The 15379-nt window shown below is 33.8% G+C and overlaps 1 protein-coding gene across 1 annotated transcript in view; it reads left to right on the top strand.

The window, feature by feature from the left end:
- The first annotated feature begins 9482 nt into the window (after positions 1 to 9482).
- Positions 9483 to 15379, top strand: part of LOC146138941 (E3 ubiquitin-protein ligase XIAP-like) — a 62831-nt gene continuing 56934 nt past the window's right edge. Inside the window, exon 1 of the mRNA XM_083394741.1 lies at positions 9483 to 9577. Coding sequence (XP_083250867.1) covers positions 9483 to 9577 — 95 coding nt within the window. The remainder of the gene's footprint in view (positions 9578 to 15379) is intronic.

Raw genomic sequence — 15379 nt, forward strand, 5'->3', positions numbered from 1 at the left:
GTGTAGGAGCAACAATTCTGCTTTCAATTGACTTCGTCATTTAGCTGAAGGCATTTGTAAAACCAAATAAACCTCCCTTCTAGTTTAACTCGAACAAAATCAGCGGCTGTTAGCAATACTGACAATATTTTAATTATCCATGTTAAAGCATTATTATTAAGTAATCGTACAATTTCTGAGTTGTGTGCTTTATGTCTATGATCGATTTGCAAAAAAAGGGGCGTTTCGGGAACGCCCACCAGTACCGTACGGTTATTCCCCTAATAAAAACTACCGACATGTTATATGTAAGTTTCGTATGTTGTTCAGTAAATCAACATTTAGTCATAAAATCTCTCTAAAATTATAACAAATGCGCTAATAACTAAAACAGCCTAAACACCAATCTTTAAACTTATTTGTGCAGATGCTACCTCGTATTTCTAAAAAGTGCTGCCTCTTATTCATACAACCTACATATACGCATCCCCTAATGTGCTTTATCCCCTACAGACGCAGCAATAAACAAAATTAAATGCAAACTTAGTTTCTTCTGCCTTACAAATTGTGCATTACCTCACCTTGGTTGGTCATCTTTTAAAGTTGATATTTATTGAATTAAGCCACACTTAAAGTTTCGCCACTCGACGTACTCCGATCGACGTTCGCCTTTTTCATGTTTCGTGACCTTAGCCAGGCTGACACGTAACACGTCAGTTCGTTCGGTATTCATGAATTTTGTGATGTTGCAACAATCTTTGCTGCAGGACAGTTGCTCTTTTCTCAATAACAAATCTTCACAAACAATCGTCGCCGTCAAGCATCATGAAAAAGGTATTTTACTTAATGCTTTTAACGTATTTTTTCCAAGTCATATGATAAATATAACCAGTAATGGGTGTACAGTTCACACCATGGGTTTGCAAAGTAACGCAGAGTGCTATATGATAATTTCTATATTATATTATGTATATATGGCTGGGAAACTACTGTTACAAATGAAAATAAATATAAGACTATGATGTATGTTTAAGTTTAATTTATTGTAATGAAACTAGTGCGGTTATTCTTCGTAAATATTACACATAACCCCATATATTCCAATATAGATGAATATATTGTTAGATAGGATTTTATTTGTAACATAAAAAAAATAACAAAGCTCGAAGCTTGACACATGCTGTTTTTAACACATCGTTCAACAAAATAAAATGCGAAACTAGCATAAAACAACCAATGGTAAAACTACCAAGAAAAAAATAGCAAATATACCATTGAAGCCTACAGCGGCCAATTTTCATACAATTTGCCACAAAATAACATGTAATCAAAAAAATAGTACCAAACAAATTATGCCCCAAGTATACCACCATGGTATGACGCGACATTAATGACATCTGCGAAAATAAAAATAAAATAAATATTAAAAAAAGTGAAGAAAACTATTAACCAATTACCAAAATAACAAATTTTGAAGCATAATGGTTGGCGATTGTAGTAAGACGCAATAAAAAAGGCAAAGCCCATACAAAAGTTAAACGTTTCGAATAAAGAGTTCCGAAACGTTTAAAATCACTTCTGTTTGGGATTTAAAACAAAAATACAAATAATTTAGGTGTTGTACGACCAACGGTCGTTTTAAATAAAAAACAGTCACCAAATGCTGCTCTAAACTTATTCGTCTTTTGTGGTTTTTCTTGCATTCGTCACTGCTGTAAATGCAGCGATTGTACAATACTCTTGCAACTATAGGTTGTTGGTAAAAAGTTTGTGTTTAACATAATACAGCAGGGTTTCTTAGAATTCTTAGGTTTGCGATCCTCGAATTAGGGATGTCTGATAATATCGGATCGGAGCCGATACGCGATACCAAGTGGTAATATCGATACTCGTCCGATACGAAGGTAGTATCTGTGCTGTTTTGGTACAAACTTAACATAGGAAGCTATGCGTTGCGATCCAAAGCAGCAATTTTACCTTGAAGTGAAAGTTATTAAACAATCGTAAGTTAACAACGGGAGGTAACTAAACTTCATAAATTAAATCTTTAAACTTTAGATCATAATGGTTTGAGGTTGTAGTAAGACGTAGTAAGAATATCAAAGCCCATACAGAAGTAGGTAGCATTGTGAACGTTTCGAATACCTCTATTTTTTGATGTTGAAAATGAATAAAGATATATTTGAAACGTTCAAAATGATACTTACTTCTGTATGGGCTTTGATATTCTTATACCTTTAACCGTTTTAATTTCTTTATTTTGCTTATGTTAGCGTAGCAGTGACGTCATTCGGCATCGGATCGAATCGTGAATATTTCCCTAAAATATCGGTATCGGAATAAATGTCAAGTATCGGGCACCCGATATTCCGGACTAAGTATCGAGCAAAACGTTCGTTTCTTGCTTTTGCATATTTGTTGAATTAATGCGCAACTCAATTTGTGTTTTAATAGTTGTGAATTTGCATTTTGGAAAGGCAGAGAAAAGTGAGAATTTATGTCGAATTGATGTAGCCTTGTTAACGACCCTCACATGTGAGAAATTCTGCTAGACAGCAACTTTTGAATATCTTATTAATTAGCTTGCTACTTTATATTTTTGGTGTTCATACGGTGATGGAATCTTAAAGTAGTCTGTATATATATATACATATATTAGAAATAAGTACATAATTAAAATACAAAAAATTTAGTTTCAATAGTCAGGTTTTATTTTCTGTTTGATTTAAAATGCATTATTGCGCAATGAGTTTTATGAAACCCAAGTGTAGCTCATAAAATTTATTTCTCTATATAACGTTTAATGTGCTATTTTAAACGCTTTCAATTTGCTGTGAACAAGCTTTCAGTTAAACTACTTTGTATAAAGTGACAGTCATCCGCTGTATTTCCGTGAAACGCTTAAAATGTGTTGTTCATATTTGTTGTGTGGCAGTTTATATATAATGATACCAAGGCTTTGACAATTATATAATGAATTAACATTATTAACTGAACGAGTCAAATGATTTCACCTTAGTGAACCAAATATGTTTGTCATGCAAAATATTATGTTTTGTATCAAAATTGTGCTTGTTTAAACGTATTTTTTGGTCAAATAGCAAAAACGTATTCCAAATTGGTATTAGATTTCGTTTTCTATGTATCATGGGAGAATAACACAGGTGAAAGCAATGTATTGCCGATGTCATTTGGTTCAAAGACTCGTGACGGTCGGTAATTAAATATTTGCTTGACAAGGGTGAACTTGTAAGAGCTGTGTTGGCGGTTTATTGACGCTGGAACCTTAGATCTAGTTCCGGGGTCCATAGCTTTGCAAAACCATATTTTGGGGGTCTACGGTTTATGTTGTAGGGTGAATCGCATTTAATTTATAGGGTAAAATGAATTTAAACCGAATATTGATATTTGTTTGTTTTACTGTGTTTTTCTGATGATTTCCCTTTTAAAATGCGTACGTGATCTAATGGTAAAAACCCAGGTCCACGGGCAGCATGTGGCCAGTGGCATCATTATATGTTTCCGCGGAACAGTTTTTAAATCAATAATTACATTTTTTTATATTTCGAAGTTACAGCGTTCCACTTAAACACAAATTGTTAACGTCAAAAATATGCTTTGCGATAAAAATCACGGAAAAATCACGGTATTACCGGTACTGCCAAGTAAAACTAAAAGGATTTTGCAAAAAGGAATCGTTTTTTAATTTTTTTTTTTTTTGATACATTATGTTTGTTTTCGTATATTTTGGGGAAAGTTAAAGTTGTTATAATTCTGCGTTGGCGTCTTTGGGTTGAATAGACTGATTTCTTATGCATTATGCCCCACCCAACTTGAGGTAACTAAACTTAGCACTAACAGAAAACTTTGGCCTATGACCTGAAAAGCTGACATTTTAAATTTGGCATAGTTATGGCGTGATTTAGTATCGTATCGCGATACCTTTGTACAAAATATCGGTTATCGGTAACAAAGTAAAATGTCATTGGACATCATTGTGGCCACTAAACTTTCGCGTTTTTTCGCAGGCTTTTTCAATTTTGTAAACATTTTGAACTTTAGTGCAGTGTTTTTGCCCTTTTCTCGCGGCCACCCAAGTATTAAGCGTTAGGCATACCAGAGAAGCTTTGGCGACCCAATTACCTTCGTTGAACATTTTGTAAGAGATATTCCTATAATTAAGTTCGATTTTAATGAATATTTACCATGTCTTTGTACTTATTTAGCCAATTTTCCACATTTAGGAGCAATCTTGCCAAGAACGAATTGCAATAAATCTGATCACGCCATCTCGACATGCCTTGTAGCAGTAGCACCAGTAGGGGATCTCCCTACAAGTGATATTTCGCCCTTTCGCCAGTCCTTGTGGAAAATTACAGAAATCCTTCCAATGAGTGTTTAGCGTTTGTTCAAAGATAATGGCGTTTAGCAAATTTTACTAATTCAGAATCTTGTAAAAACCCTGTTTAGCCAACATATCACCTTTATCGGCCGGTTCATGTTGTGCAATTTATTAAATCGTATTTTTAAGTACCGTACAAATATTTGCAAAATTAAGATCGCGTCAAACCAAAAAATACCTGAAAAATTTGATTTAAATTGATTTGCCGAAGCATTTTTGTGAACTCGTATTAATCGTGATAGAACAGAAATGCAGTCACGAAAATATTTTGCTAATAATTAATTGAATCTCTTTGAATCTCTTTGTACAACGAATGTCCCACGATTGTTGTTTTCTTTTTGGCGTGTATATGTTCGAATTTACTTTGACTCAAATCCTAATACTTTTCCAAGCATCAGTGATTTCTTGACCTACTCCAGCCCATATTCTGTCTTTAATGTCACCAAACTTACTTACCATGTAAAGCATTACTATTTAGCACATAAAAAGTATTTTTATGCACTTTTGCGATTTCAATTTATCTTAAATTTTGTACATTTGCTTTCACTTTGAACTTGTGTTGTAAATGCCAACCAAGATAACACAAGAAAACTCAAAAAACATCCGACCACGACATGAAATTGGTTTTCACGTATTGGAACAAAAAATGCACAATTTTCATCTCGTTGGATTCAATATAACAAGAAAAACGTAAGCAAGCTTGCTTCGTTGTAGCTGATGTATGTAGTCTGCTTCATGTTTTCTGGGCAACATTGAAGTAGCATTCATTCGTTTCATTTCTCATCCCACTGCAAACACTTCCATTAACTAACATACAAATATCGCAGTTCAGTGTGTTTTGTTGATCTTCACTTCTTTTTGGGCCAGATATTTGTGTACATGGCGTTTAACGTTTAAAGTGCACATTTCTTGGATGACTGGAATGATGTTTTTTTCTTTTTTATGCGTTTTTATTTTATTCTGCCCAAAACAATTTTTTCCAATAATAAGCTATCGTCCACAAAGTGTTGTAGCTTTTGAAGGGGCATAAAAGCAGTAAAACCACTGGACTAGTAACTTACATTTTGTTATTGTGTTACTGTGTTATCAGTTACTTCTTACATGTACAGAAATTAAACTACAGTGGTTTTAATATTTAAGCAATTCTAGAAGAGGGTGTGAGAATTGGTCGGTGCTTTGAAAGGGCAATGTAAAAACCTACGACTGACCTAGACTAGTCATAAATTTTCGTCGTGTTACATAGCTCGAAATATATTCTTCTTTTCAAATGTGTTTAACCCTTTTACTTTTTAACCCCGTTATTGTAATATTCTTGTTTAAGTTTCAGCCAAAGCTTTCTAAACTCGTGTAGATTTATCGTGTAAGAACACTACATGCTTTAGCACTTTGTACCATACACATAACATCTTAAGCAATGCAAAATTGTGCATTCATACATCTATGCTTGATTGTACGGAAATAGTCCACGCAAAGCGAATGTCAGCAATTCGATTCGGCATAAAGTTATGCGAAAATAATTTAACTTTAGAGTCCATGACGCAATATTTCATACAGTGAATTACAGGAAAAACTATTTTATTAAGCAGCTGAATATCTGTTTTCGGCAAAAACAATATTATATTAACGCATTTTTACATATGTTTTTTTTGTATGTATGTCATACTAAGGAAAACAATCTTTGTTTTTCTTTTTTAGAATCCAAGTGATCAATCGAATGAAAATGTCAAAACAATACCGGTTTATTCCTAAAACCTTTCTCCTGCCATCTGTACAACACTACGAAGCCAAATGGTAAATTTTGATGTTTTATTACTGTTATTTGTTTTATCAGGTAGCTTTTATTCGGTTATAATATTTGGCCCCAAACCTGTGCATTTTGTGGCAAATCACAATTTTATTTTTTTTATTCTTTATGTTACTTTTTTTACATTTATTTATTTAGGTATTTTTTATTTGTAATTTTCTTTTGCTGACAATTACGCATAATTCTATTTGTGTATAACAATTATGTCACGAATACGCATCAATGTATTAATATAAGACTTCAGCATTCACTCAAGTTTTGCAGCGCACCTGAAATAGTTTTAGTTTTATAAGCGGCTGGTTAAAAGCACTTTACTTCATATGTGTACCTGCTCGAGACTGACACCTTGCGGCGTAGTTGCCAAGCCTATTTGATGTTTAAGTTTTTCGAAAGCCAAAGCATTATCACTCTTGTTATACTGCTTTTAACCAGGGAGTCGAACCGTTTGACTTTTCCGGTTCAGGTTCGGTTCGGGTTCAAGGATTTTTTTGGAATTCGGTTCAGTTCCGGTTTCGGTTTCGAGCATTTTAAAAGTTCCGGTTCAGCTCCAGTTCGACTAAATTTATTTTTAAAACCGGTTTATAAAGTTCCGGTTCGGATACAATATTGGTTGCGCTAAATCTAAAAATGTGGGTCAATAAATGTAAAGAATATTTATTAAATTTAAGTCACGTGACGTATTAAGAAACAAGCAGCTGAATATTAAAATATCTAAAAAAAATAAATAAATTAACTTTTTTCTAACTTGGCGGTCCCATATCTTCGCTTGTGCCCCTGTACGTAAAATAAAAACGCGGGGCAAGGGCTGCTGAGTCTAAGTTAGGGCTACCGTATTTTCAGCACCCAAAAAGAAGACATATTTTACCGGAAAGTAAAACGAAAGTAGAATGATGTTTTATGCTGATTTTTGAAATGTTTAAGTTCGTTTAATATTTAGATTTTTGGTTGGAGAGTTGTTACGAAACCAAATTATAAGGATGTAATCGATTCGCGCAAAACGAAAAACGCCAATAAATTGTTAAGTTGCCAAATGTTTTATATGAGGATTTGATAAAACGTACGACGCCTTCGAACGAAAAACATTTTGCTTATTTGGCCGCACAACGACTAATACTTCATACATACATATATGATCTCAAATAAAGAGAGCTTTTTTTGCTGCTCCGACAATTAAATAGCGCTAAACTAAATAAGTCGTCTAAAGAGATTGAATTACTTCTATATTTATCTAAATATAAACAAATATCACACCAGTAAAATAACTGTAGGCCTGTAGTTTTATAAATCATTTTTACGATAGGAGATACTTTTGATTATTTATACTTGTTTAATAAACGAGGTCGTGCCCCAAAAAGTTTATTTTTGCATTTATTGCGCTCCAGGCAAATCTAAATTCTGTTTCTAGTGTGTCTTAAGCCCATTGTGTTGAAATAAGTTTACGCGCGATTTTTCCGTCTTTATAATATAAAAATACGTAACGTATTGACGTTACTACATGACTTCAGATTTTTTATGCACCCTTAAAATTGGTAAACTCTTTCGTTTATGAGCAATCAATTAACAACAAAAAGCAACATGTGGCAAGCAATGGTTCTACTGCCAAAATTGAGATAAATAGCTCAATTTTATAACAAAATGTTTAATGTAAACACCTAACTTCAACACAAGTCATTTGACTTTGACGCAGGCGGTGTTTAATTGCAAGTCTCATTAAACTAATTTGCCTCGGCAATCAACCTCGCTATTGCTTCAAAAAGTATTGCTGTTGTCTGATTACAAATCCACAAAGTTTGTGTTGGATATTATGGGCAAACCGGCTAATGCCGGCAAGCACAACCACTCGCCGTATTGACTAGACAAGACTGGATTGGTTCAACAGCAGAACAACTTGTAAATTGATCCTGAGAACTGGACATTTTTATTTAGTGAGCAATCCTTTTTATACACAAAATTCAGAAGAGAAATATTATGTGCGAGAAAAAGATTATGACGCAGAAATGACACGGCCAATTGTTATATTATTTAATAGTAACTACGTCACACGGGTGTTGGCTTATCGCCTTTCTTCCTCAACATATCTTCTACAGGGAAGTTAGAATTTGTCCATATTAGTACACGAAAAGCGGCTTCTCTAACTGTAAACACAATTTCGAATCATTGTTTTGAGATGCGGCTAATGTGCCAATTCTCAAAGCGGCGATTTGAGGTCGCACATTCGAGGACAATATAAGGAAGGATATGTGTCAATTTTGCTATTCGTCATCTGTGAACAAGTGGCCGAGCTGTTTCGCAAGGCACTGGTAATTTACCGGAAGTTTTCACTAAAAACGCACACAGTAGCAATTCGTCAACATTACATTTTCGAGTTTAGACACATAAAGCTCTTTGATAAATAGATATATTATTACAATTTTGATAAATATACAACAGGATGTTTTTGGTAAGGATGCGTTATGACAATTTTGATAAATAGACAAGGAATAATAAAGGGACGCATGTTTTTGTTATTCGTTAATTACTTAAAACGATTAATTAAACATCTAAAAATGGCCACTGCCACCACAACTTAATGACTTAGGTCCTTTTGGAGCAACCGGCTTATATATATTAAGGTTCGACATTTCTGACAGGTTAAAAGTTATGTTTGAATTAGGTGTCAAACTTTCATTGCCGAGTTTCGTGTAAACACACTCAAAAATGCCTGTAGGGCATACAATATCAGTTGACCATAAGTACTATATAATATGGTTAACACACTCGTTGGCGCGCCAACGTCGTCCAGTTAATGACTGCGGAAGCGTACAATGCGTTGCTCTAGAGTAGACCAGTGGTTCGAAAACCGGGGTGCCGGAGAGGAATTTACATTTTTTATTATTACTAGTAAGCCTTTTGGTACAACTTTTTGTGTTTGCTTATATAGTACAATAAACAAAATATTACAATATTGTTTAAAGTTATTTTTATTGCCCCAGTTTCGTTTATTTTAGCATTACAGTAAAAAACTTAAAGAAAATTAGAGTAGGGATCTTGTAATATATTCAATTATTCTTTATTTTTGGTGTTAAGGAATATTAACATTACACATTTTGGTACTGGATAGGGTTCGGTGAACACAAACTTAGTGTGTAATATTGTTCATTTGAAAAAGGAAAGCATCAGATTATGCAGCTTTGTAATCTGTTGAAATTAAATGTAATAATGACCTTTATTCTTTTGCTACCAGTTATCCAATCAAGTTTAAACTGAATAAAGATATATTAATTTAAGCTGTTTACAAGATGTCACCTACTTCTATACATGGGCTTTGATATATTCAACTACATCCTCCAGCAGTTAAGCTCCAAACTTTTGTTATCAGCTATTAGGGAGAAAAGAGATGAGAAGCACTCAAGGTAAAAAATACTTTTCGCAAACTTACATTGAAAATGACAAAAAAAACAGGGCTGCGGAGTCATTTAAAAATAACCCGAGTCCGACTCCAGTTAAATGTGGCATTTCATTGAGTCCCGAGTCTGGCCCTGACTAAACAGCCTGTTTAACAATGGATATTCAGCTATACACTTATAGGGGTGTCATATAATTCATTCACTCATAATACATGGTTGAAAAATATTCCACCACATGCTATATTCCACCTTTACAATTTTCAGTTGGCGATCATATTAGTTTACTGCGCTTGTCAGACTTGGGAGTCGGGTAGTTTTACATGGTCTTACTCGAGTCCCGAGCCTGACTCCAGCAAAACAAACCGACTCCTCGAGGCAGACCCGCAGTCCTGATTTCAAACCTGTACAATATGCTACCTAGTTCTGTGTGTTTTTTTTATTTACTCTAAATTAAGCCACTATACTTTTACAGTCTATAATTTATTTCCTGAAATTTATTCAGAATAAGTAATAACTCAACAACTCTTTTGACGACAAAGTAAAAATTTATAAATATTTTATTCATATAAAACAAAATGTTTACTATGTAATACACACTTGGAAATATAAATATAATAAATCAGTGCAAAGAGAGATAATTTAATAAAATTATAAAAAACATTTGTAATATATTGGTCGATAAATTGTGTTCATACAGACGCTGTTGACCAGGTACTACACAAAAGAGTACAATACTGAAATGGCCTCTGGAATCCGGTGTCAATCAAGAACTTTATTCATTCCTTAAATTGATTGATTCCTGCCATGTTTAACCAAATAAATTTTAAATAAACATTATTTTGTTTTGCTTGCCTGAGTTTGCATATTAGGTATACCAGGAAGTAGGAAAATAATGACACTTTTAACAAGAATTGATTACTTAAGACAGGGTGGTCCAAAACCCAGGTCCGACATCATTGTTTGTGGCCCGCGAAGCACTGTTGAATTATTGTAATGCGTCCAGGGTTTATTTTAAAGAAATATAAGTGACCAACAACCAGTGAGCATACTGCAATGGTTTGGTTAGGGTTGAATTTTTCCGATTACACTATTAAATCAACCAGTTTACTATAACTTAGCAAAAAAAGCCTAATTTAAAAAAAAGCTGTTTTGCAATGCAAGTTATATTTGCGTTCACTTATAAATGCAGTCTTTTTCGAAATTAAGTCTTGTCAAATATGCAATTTTGCGTGTTTGGAGCGCACCATTCTGCCAGTCTGATTATTATCGCTCGATTTTATTTGTGCACAATTTGGTGTTAGCAGAAAGATTGTGCAGTTTATATATCTTTCGACAGTTACTTTTTGACAATGCTTTGTGCCGTCATCTGTAAACCCCTACATGCTCCGACCTAACGAAAATCGTTTATCCGCTCCTGGCATGCATGTAGCCTGCTTTGTGGCCCATAAAGAATATGTAAGAAATATTGTGCCACCTTGGACCACCCCTGACTTAAGAAATATTATTAACCCTGATGAGGTCAGCTGGTATCTGCTGCCGAAACGTCGGTTTATACTTCGTTTACACCAGAAGAGCGCTTTATATTTATTGATAATCCCAGAATGGCTGAATCACAGTTATAGACGAATATGTGTTCTTATTATAGTTTAACTAGTAAATACAAGCAAGTTCTATAAAAATAAACCAAGTGGAGAAGTTTAACATTATAATAACATACTCCAATACTGAGCAATCAAATATAATATAATTTGCAAAATTATTAACTGAATTCAGTGACATTTGGTAACTACTGATTTCAAATGTAACTACCTTTTTTAAATGTAACTACAAATGCTAATTGCTTGCTTCACTCGTACAAACAGCACACAACCAATAATATTTGCTAGTTAAATATTACAAAACTGAGGGTGCAAAAACTTTTTGTTTGAACGATGTTTTCAAAGAATTTGGTATTAATTTTCAGTTTATGGTATCAATTTCTATGTGTCTTAATTTGTAACACTGGAACAAGTATATAGAAGACTATTTAGAGCAGCAGTACAGCATAAATTTATTTTGCGCACTGAACACTGGCATACTAAAGAAAAATTACTGTATGGAAAGTATTCTTTAGGATAAGGATATATTTGCGTAAAGAACGTTTCCTAAATGAGCAATGGCTGTTACCATTTACCAAGCACAGCAATTTTTTTTATTTAAATTAAATTGGTATACAACCAAATATTACTCCAACTTACTTTATGTAAGAAAAGCTGGAATTACCACCAAGGGGCAGACAAAATTTGCACTTCAAAAAATTGTTCGCAAGCTGCATAGCACTACTGCGCCCCACTGCTAAATTTGGGATCTTAAACAGTAGTATAGAAATAGATACATTTGTATTCCAATAGTAATGTAAGGCAGTGGTTCGCAAACTTTTTTTGCGACGCTCTTAAAAAAGAATTTTGATTTGCGGCACACTTATCAAATTTGGAATTCTACAAATTTTTACTAAAATTTGTACACTAAAGCCAATTCATTTATGGGTTTGGTTTACCAAAAGTTTCTTTTTCTGTAATAGGCTCTGTAGTGTACAGTGTACAATGCAAAATACCTATATCATTTACATTAAAAAGCTAACAATTAACACCGCCATACAGTTAAGTTTAATGAGTTCGGCACCTTGAGATTAACAATAAACTAAGTGATATTAATTTAATTTATACGCCAATTCCTCAAATAAATCTTAACGTAGAAAGTAACGCAAAAAAACGGTCAAACAATACCGCATACCGCAACGGGTTACGGTGCGGGTTTGAGTTTGGGTTGGTAGAGCATTATTATTAATAATAAATAATGATGTGCGTTGCGTTATGCGGCATTTGTAGACCGTTTTTTGCGTTACTTTCTACGTACCAAATGGAAAGAGCCCCGAAATCAACGACATAGCTCAATCGCGTATATTTTAACAGTAACACGCCTTTCAAAAAAGTACAGTAGGGTCCTAAGAAAGTGTCACGCAACTTGTGATAACCTTGCCTGTCCTACCAAGTCAATTTTGTAAACAGAAAACGGTTTAAATTAGGACTAGGGGTCATTAAACAACAAATTACGCCAAAAGCGTACATTTTTATAACAGGCTTAAATGGGAAAGATGATATTTTTCTTATTGTGAATCAGACCGTAACGGCTGTCGAAAGTAGAATGCATTGCTTAAAGGCAAAAGAAAAAAGGCAAAAGTGAGAGTTTGTCCTCATGGTTATAATCTCTTTGGTTAGATCAAGATTGTATAGGTATTGGTTATATTGGCGTTCGAACGAAAAAATAGCAACTATAGGTTTAGGCATTTTAGTTAGGTAAGACGCTATTTACCCGGATTACTGAGTAGGTAAATGCATATATAATTACAAGTGGGGCGTTGGTCTAGAATCCTACCACAAGAAGCATTATTTGGGTTAGGGTGCAGATTAGCGTTGGGGTTAAGGTGGGTCAAGTATTATAATTAAATAAATAATATTTGACCCACCTACACCCAAACGCTAACTCACACCTTAACCCAAATTTTGTGCGGAAATTGCATGACTGTGGTAGGATTATAGTGTATGCCTACTCCAGTGTGGGGTGCCAGGCTAATAGCCAATATGTACAGTTTTGGTTATTTACCTGGCTAAGAAATTTATTTAAATGAGTTGGAAAATTAATCATGAAAATAATGCAATTATCGGAAAATTAAAATGGCCAATTATTTTTGAAGTTTTCCTATGAATCGATAACAAAATATCTGAATATGTTTAAAATAAAACTTAGCACATTGCCTTACAGCAGATGTACCCCTGTTTTTAACAGAATAGTAAAAATATTTAAAATCCTGCTGTTACCGGACTCCCCGCTCTAAGATTTGCAAGATATCTTTACTGCATCAAGAGGATTTAACAAAAAAATTGTTCAACATTGTTTTTAAGCTGCACTGTAAACATGAAAAGTAAACTTCCTTTATTTAAGTTTGATTTTTGGTGTTTATTTACATTCATTTTTAATAAAATTGTGTGTTTATGTGAAATTATAACAAATGCTTGCAATTATTGTGATTTTGTAATTTATTTTAGTTGAAGATTAAAACTTGCCATGATATAAAAGCACTTACCAAAGGCTGTTAAAAAGAAAAATCAATTTGGTTCATTTTATTATAAATTCTATTCTTTCACAAATAGTAAAAACAATGCATAAAATAAATAATAAAAACAAAATGCAACACAAACAAACTAAATAAGGGGAAACCAAATGACTACAGAAGTGGTGTGGTATAAAATCAGTTACAATAGACATAGCTGGCAAGGTAAACCCACAACATATAACTTCAGCTTGAGACCTCAGTTGATAAATTGCTTCCTAGTGATAGAGTCTATTTGTTCCATTACTTGATGCTTTGGCCACACCCTTTGTAATTTAGGAATGTTGTGCTCTGCAAATTCCACTTTGAAGCAAGCTTATGCCAATAACTAAATAAGTCTTGTTAGACAGAAAATATGCTGCAAAGGTTGACTAGAAACAGAAGACACTGCGATTAACCTTCAGAGATATGTCGTCCATAAATTCAGTTTTCAAAATTGTTTCATTTTTAGAGAAATTTCATATAAAAAATATTGTTTCTATTGTGGGTTTAAGCACAAAGAAAGAATGTTTATTGCAAATAAACAAACGAACGACAAACAGTACTTACAGGTACTTACGATATACGTACAACAAATATACCTCCGTAACGTACGCGATCTGGACTCCACAATTGAACAGTAGGCACTGCTGCTTTTGGTATATAATGAAATCACTTATATACAGCATTCCAGCTGGCGGTAATTAAATATCGTGACAATGCGGTTCGGCGACGCAGCAAAAAACAGGAAATTTCGGAAACACGATCAGCAAAATGCTGTCAAATTAATGAATACACACAGCAGGCTGGCGAGGCGACGACGCAGTCCACCCGGCTGTTTCAATTGAATGACCGGAGATTCAACTCGGTAGCAATATGGAGCGCAAACGCTACACTATTACCCTATTATCAAGTTGTAAATCCATCGATTTTTTAATCCCGCTGTAAAAAGACGAAAAATAAAAGTTTGCTTACAACACACACAAAGCTCTTGTCCATTAACAAACCAATAATTAAATATATTCCAATGGACAGCACTACCTTTTAATGTATTAGGTCTCCTTAATGCAGGCTTTAAATAGGAACAAGTTACGTAAAAATTTAAATTCTTGTTCAACCAATAGCATCAATCAAACTTTTTCTTTATTTTCATTAAACTTTACATAAGTTTCTCATATTTTTGTGTGCATGGTTAATTGGTTAACAAAGTATTGAGGACGACAAATCATGATCCTGACACGACACGCTAATATCGACTATATTTCGGCCATTTTTAGGCAAATTATATTTATTCTGATCTAAAATGTTTAGTTTGACTAGTATTAATTATTGCCACTCATCCAAATGTTTTTAATTGGTCAAAATCGTTAATAAATTGCGATTTTTTGCTTTTCCGCCATAAGCGTCTATTGTAATTTGGGAAACAAGATGGCGTCCATGTCGCTATAACTAAGAGCGAGTTAGCTGCGCAACTTGTGATTTCTATAGCGACTTTGCTTATATCTTTTCATCGTGATAAGCATTGGCCAAATCTGTCAATTCTTGTGAAATTAAAAAAAAGTCATCGTTATTATATAAAAGCATACATGCCTTGTTATATTTATTAGGCTTCAGAATAGCCGAGATGGCAGTACCGTTCCTATCTAGCGAAGTTTCTAGTACATTTGAAGGTATTGGTG

This window comes from Ascidiella aspersa, chromosome 7, assembly GCF_963924565.1.
Source record: "Ascidiella aspersa chromosome 7, kaAscAspe10.2, whole genome shotgun sequence".
Lineage (NCBI taxonomy): Eukaryota > Metazoa > Chordata > Ascidiacea > Phlebobranchia > Ascidiidae > Ascidiella > Ascidiella aspersa.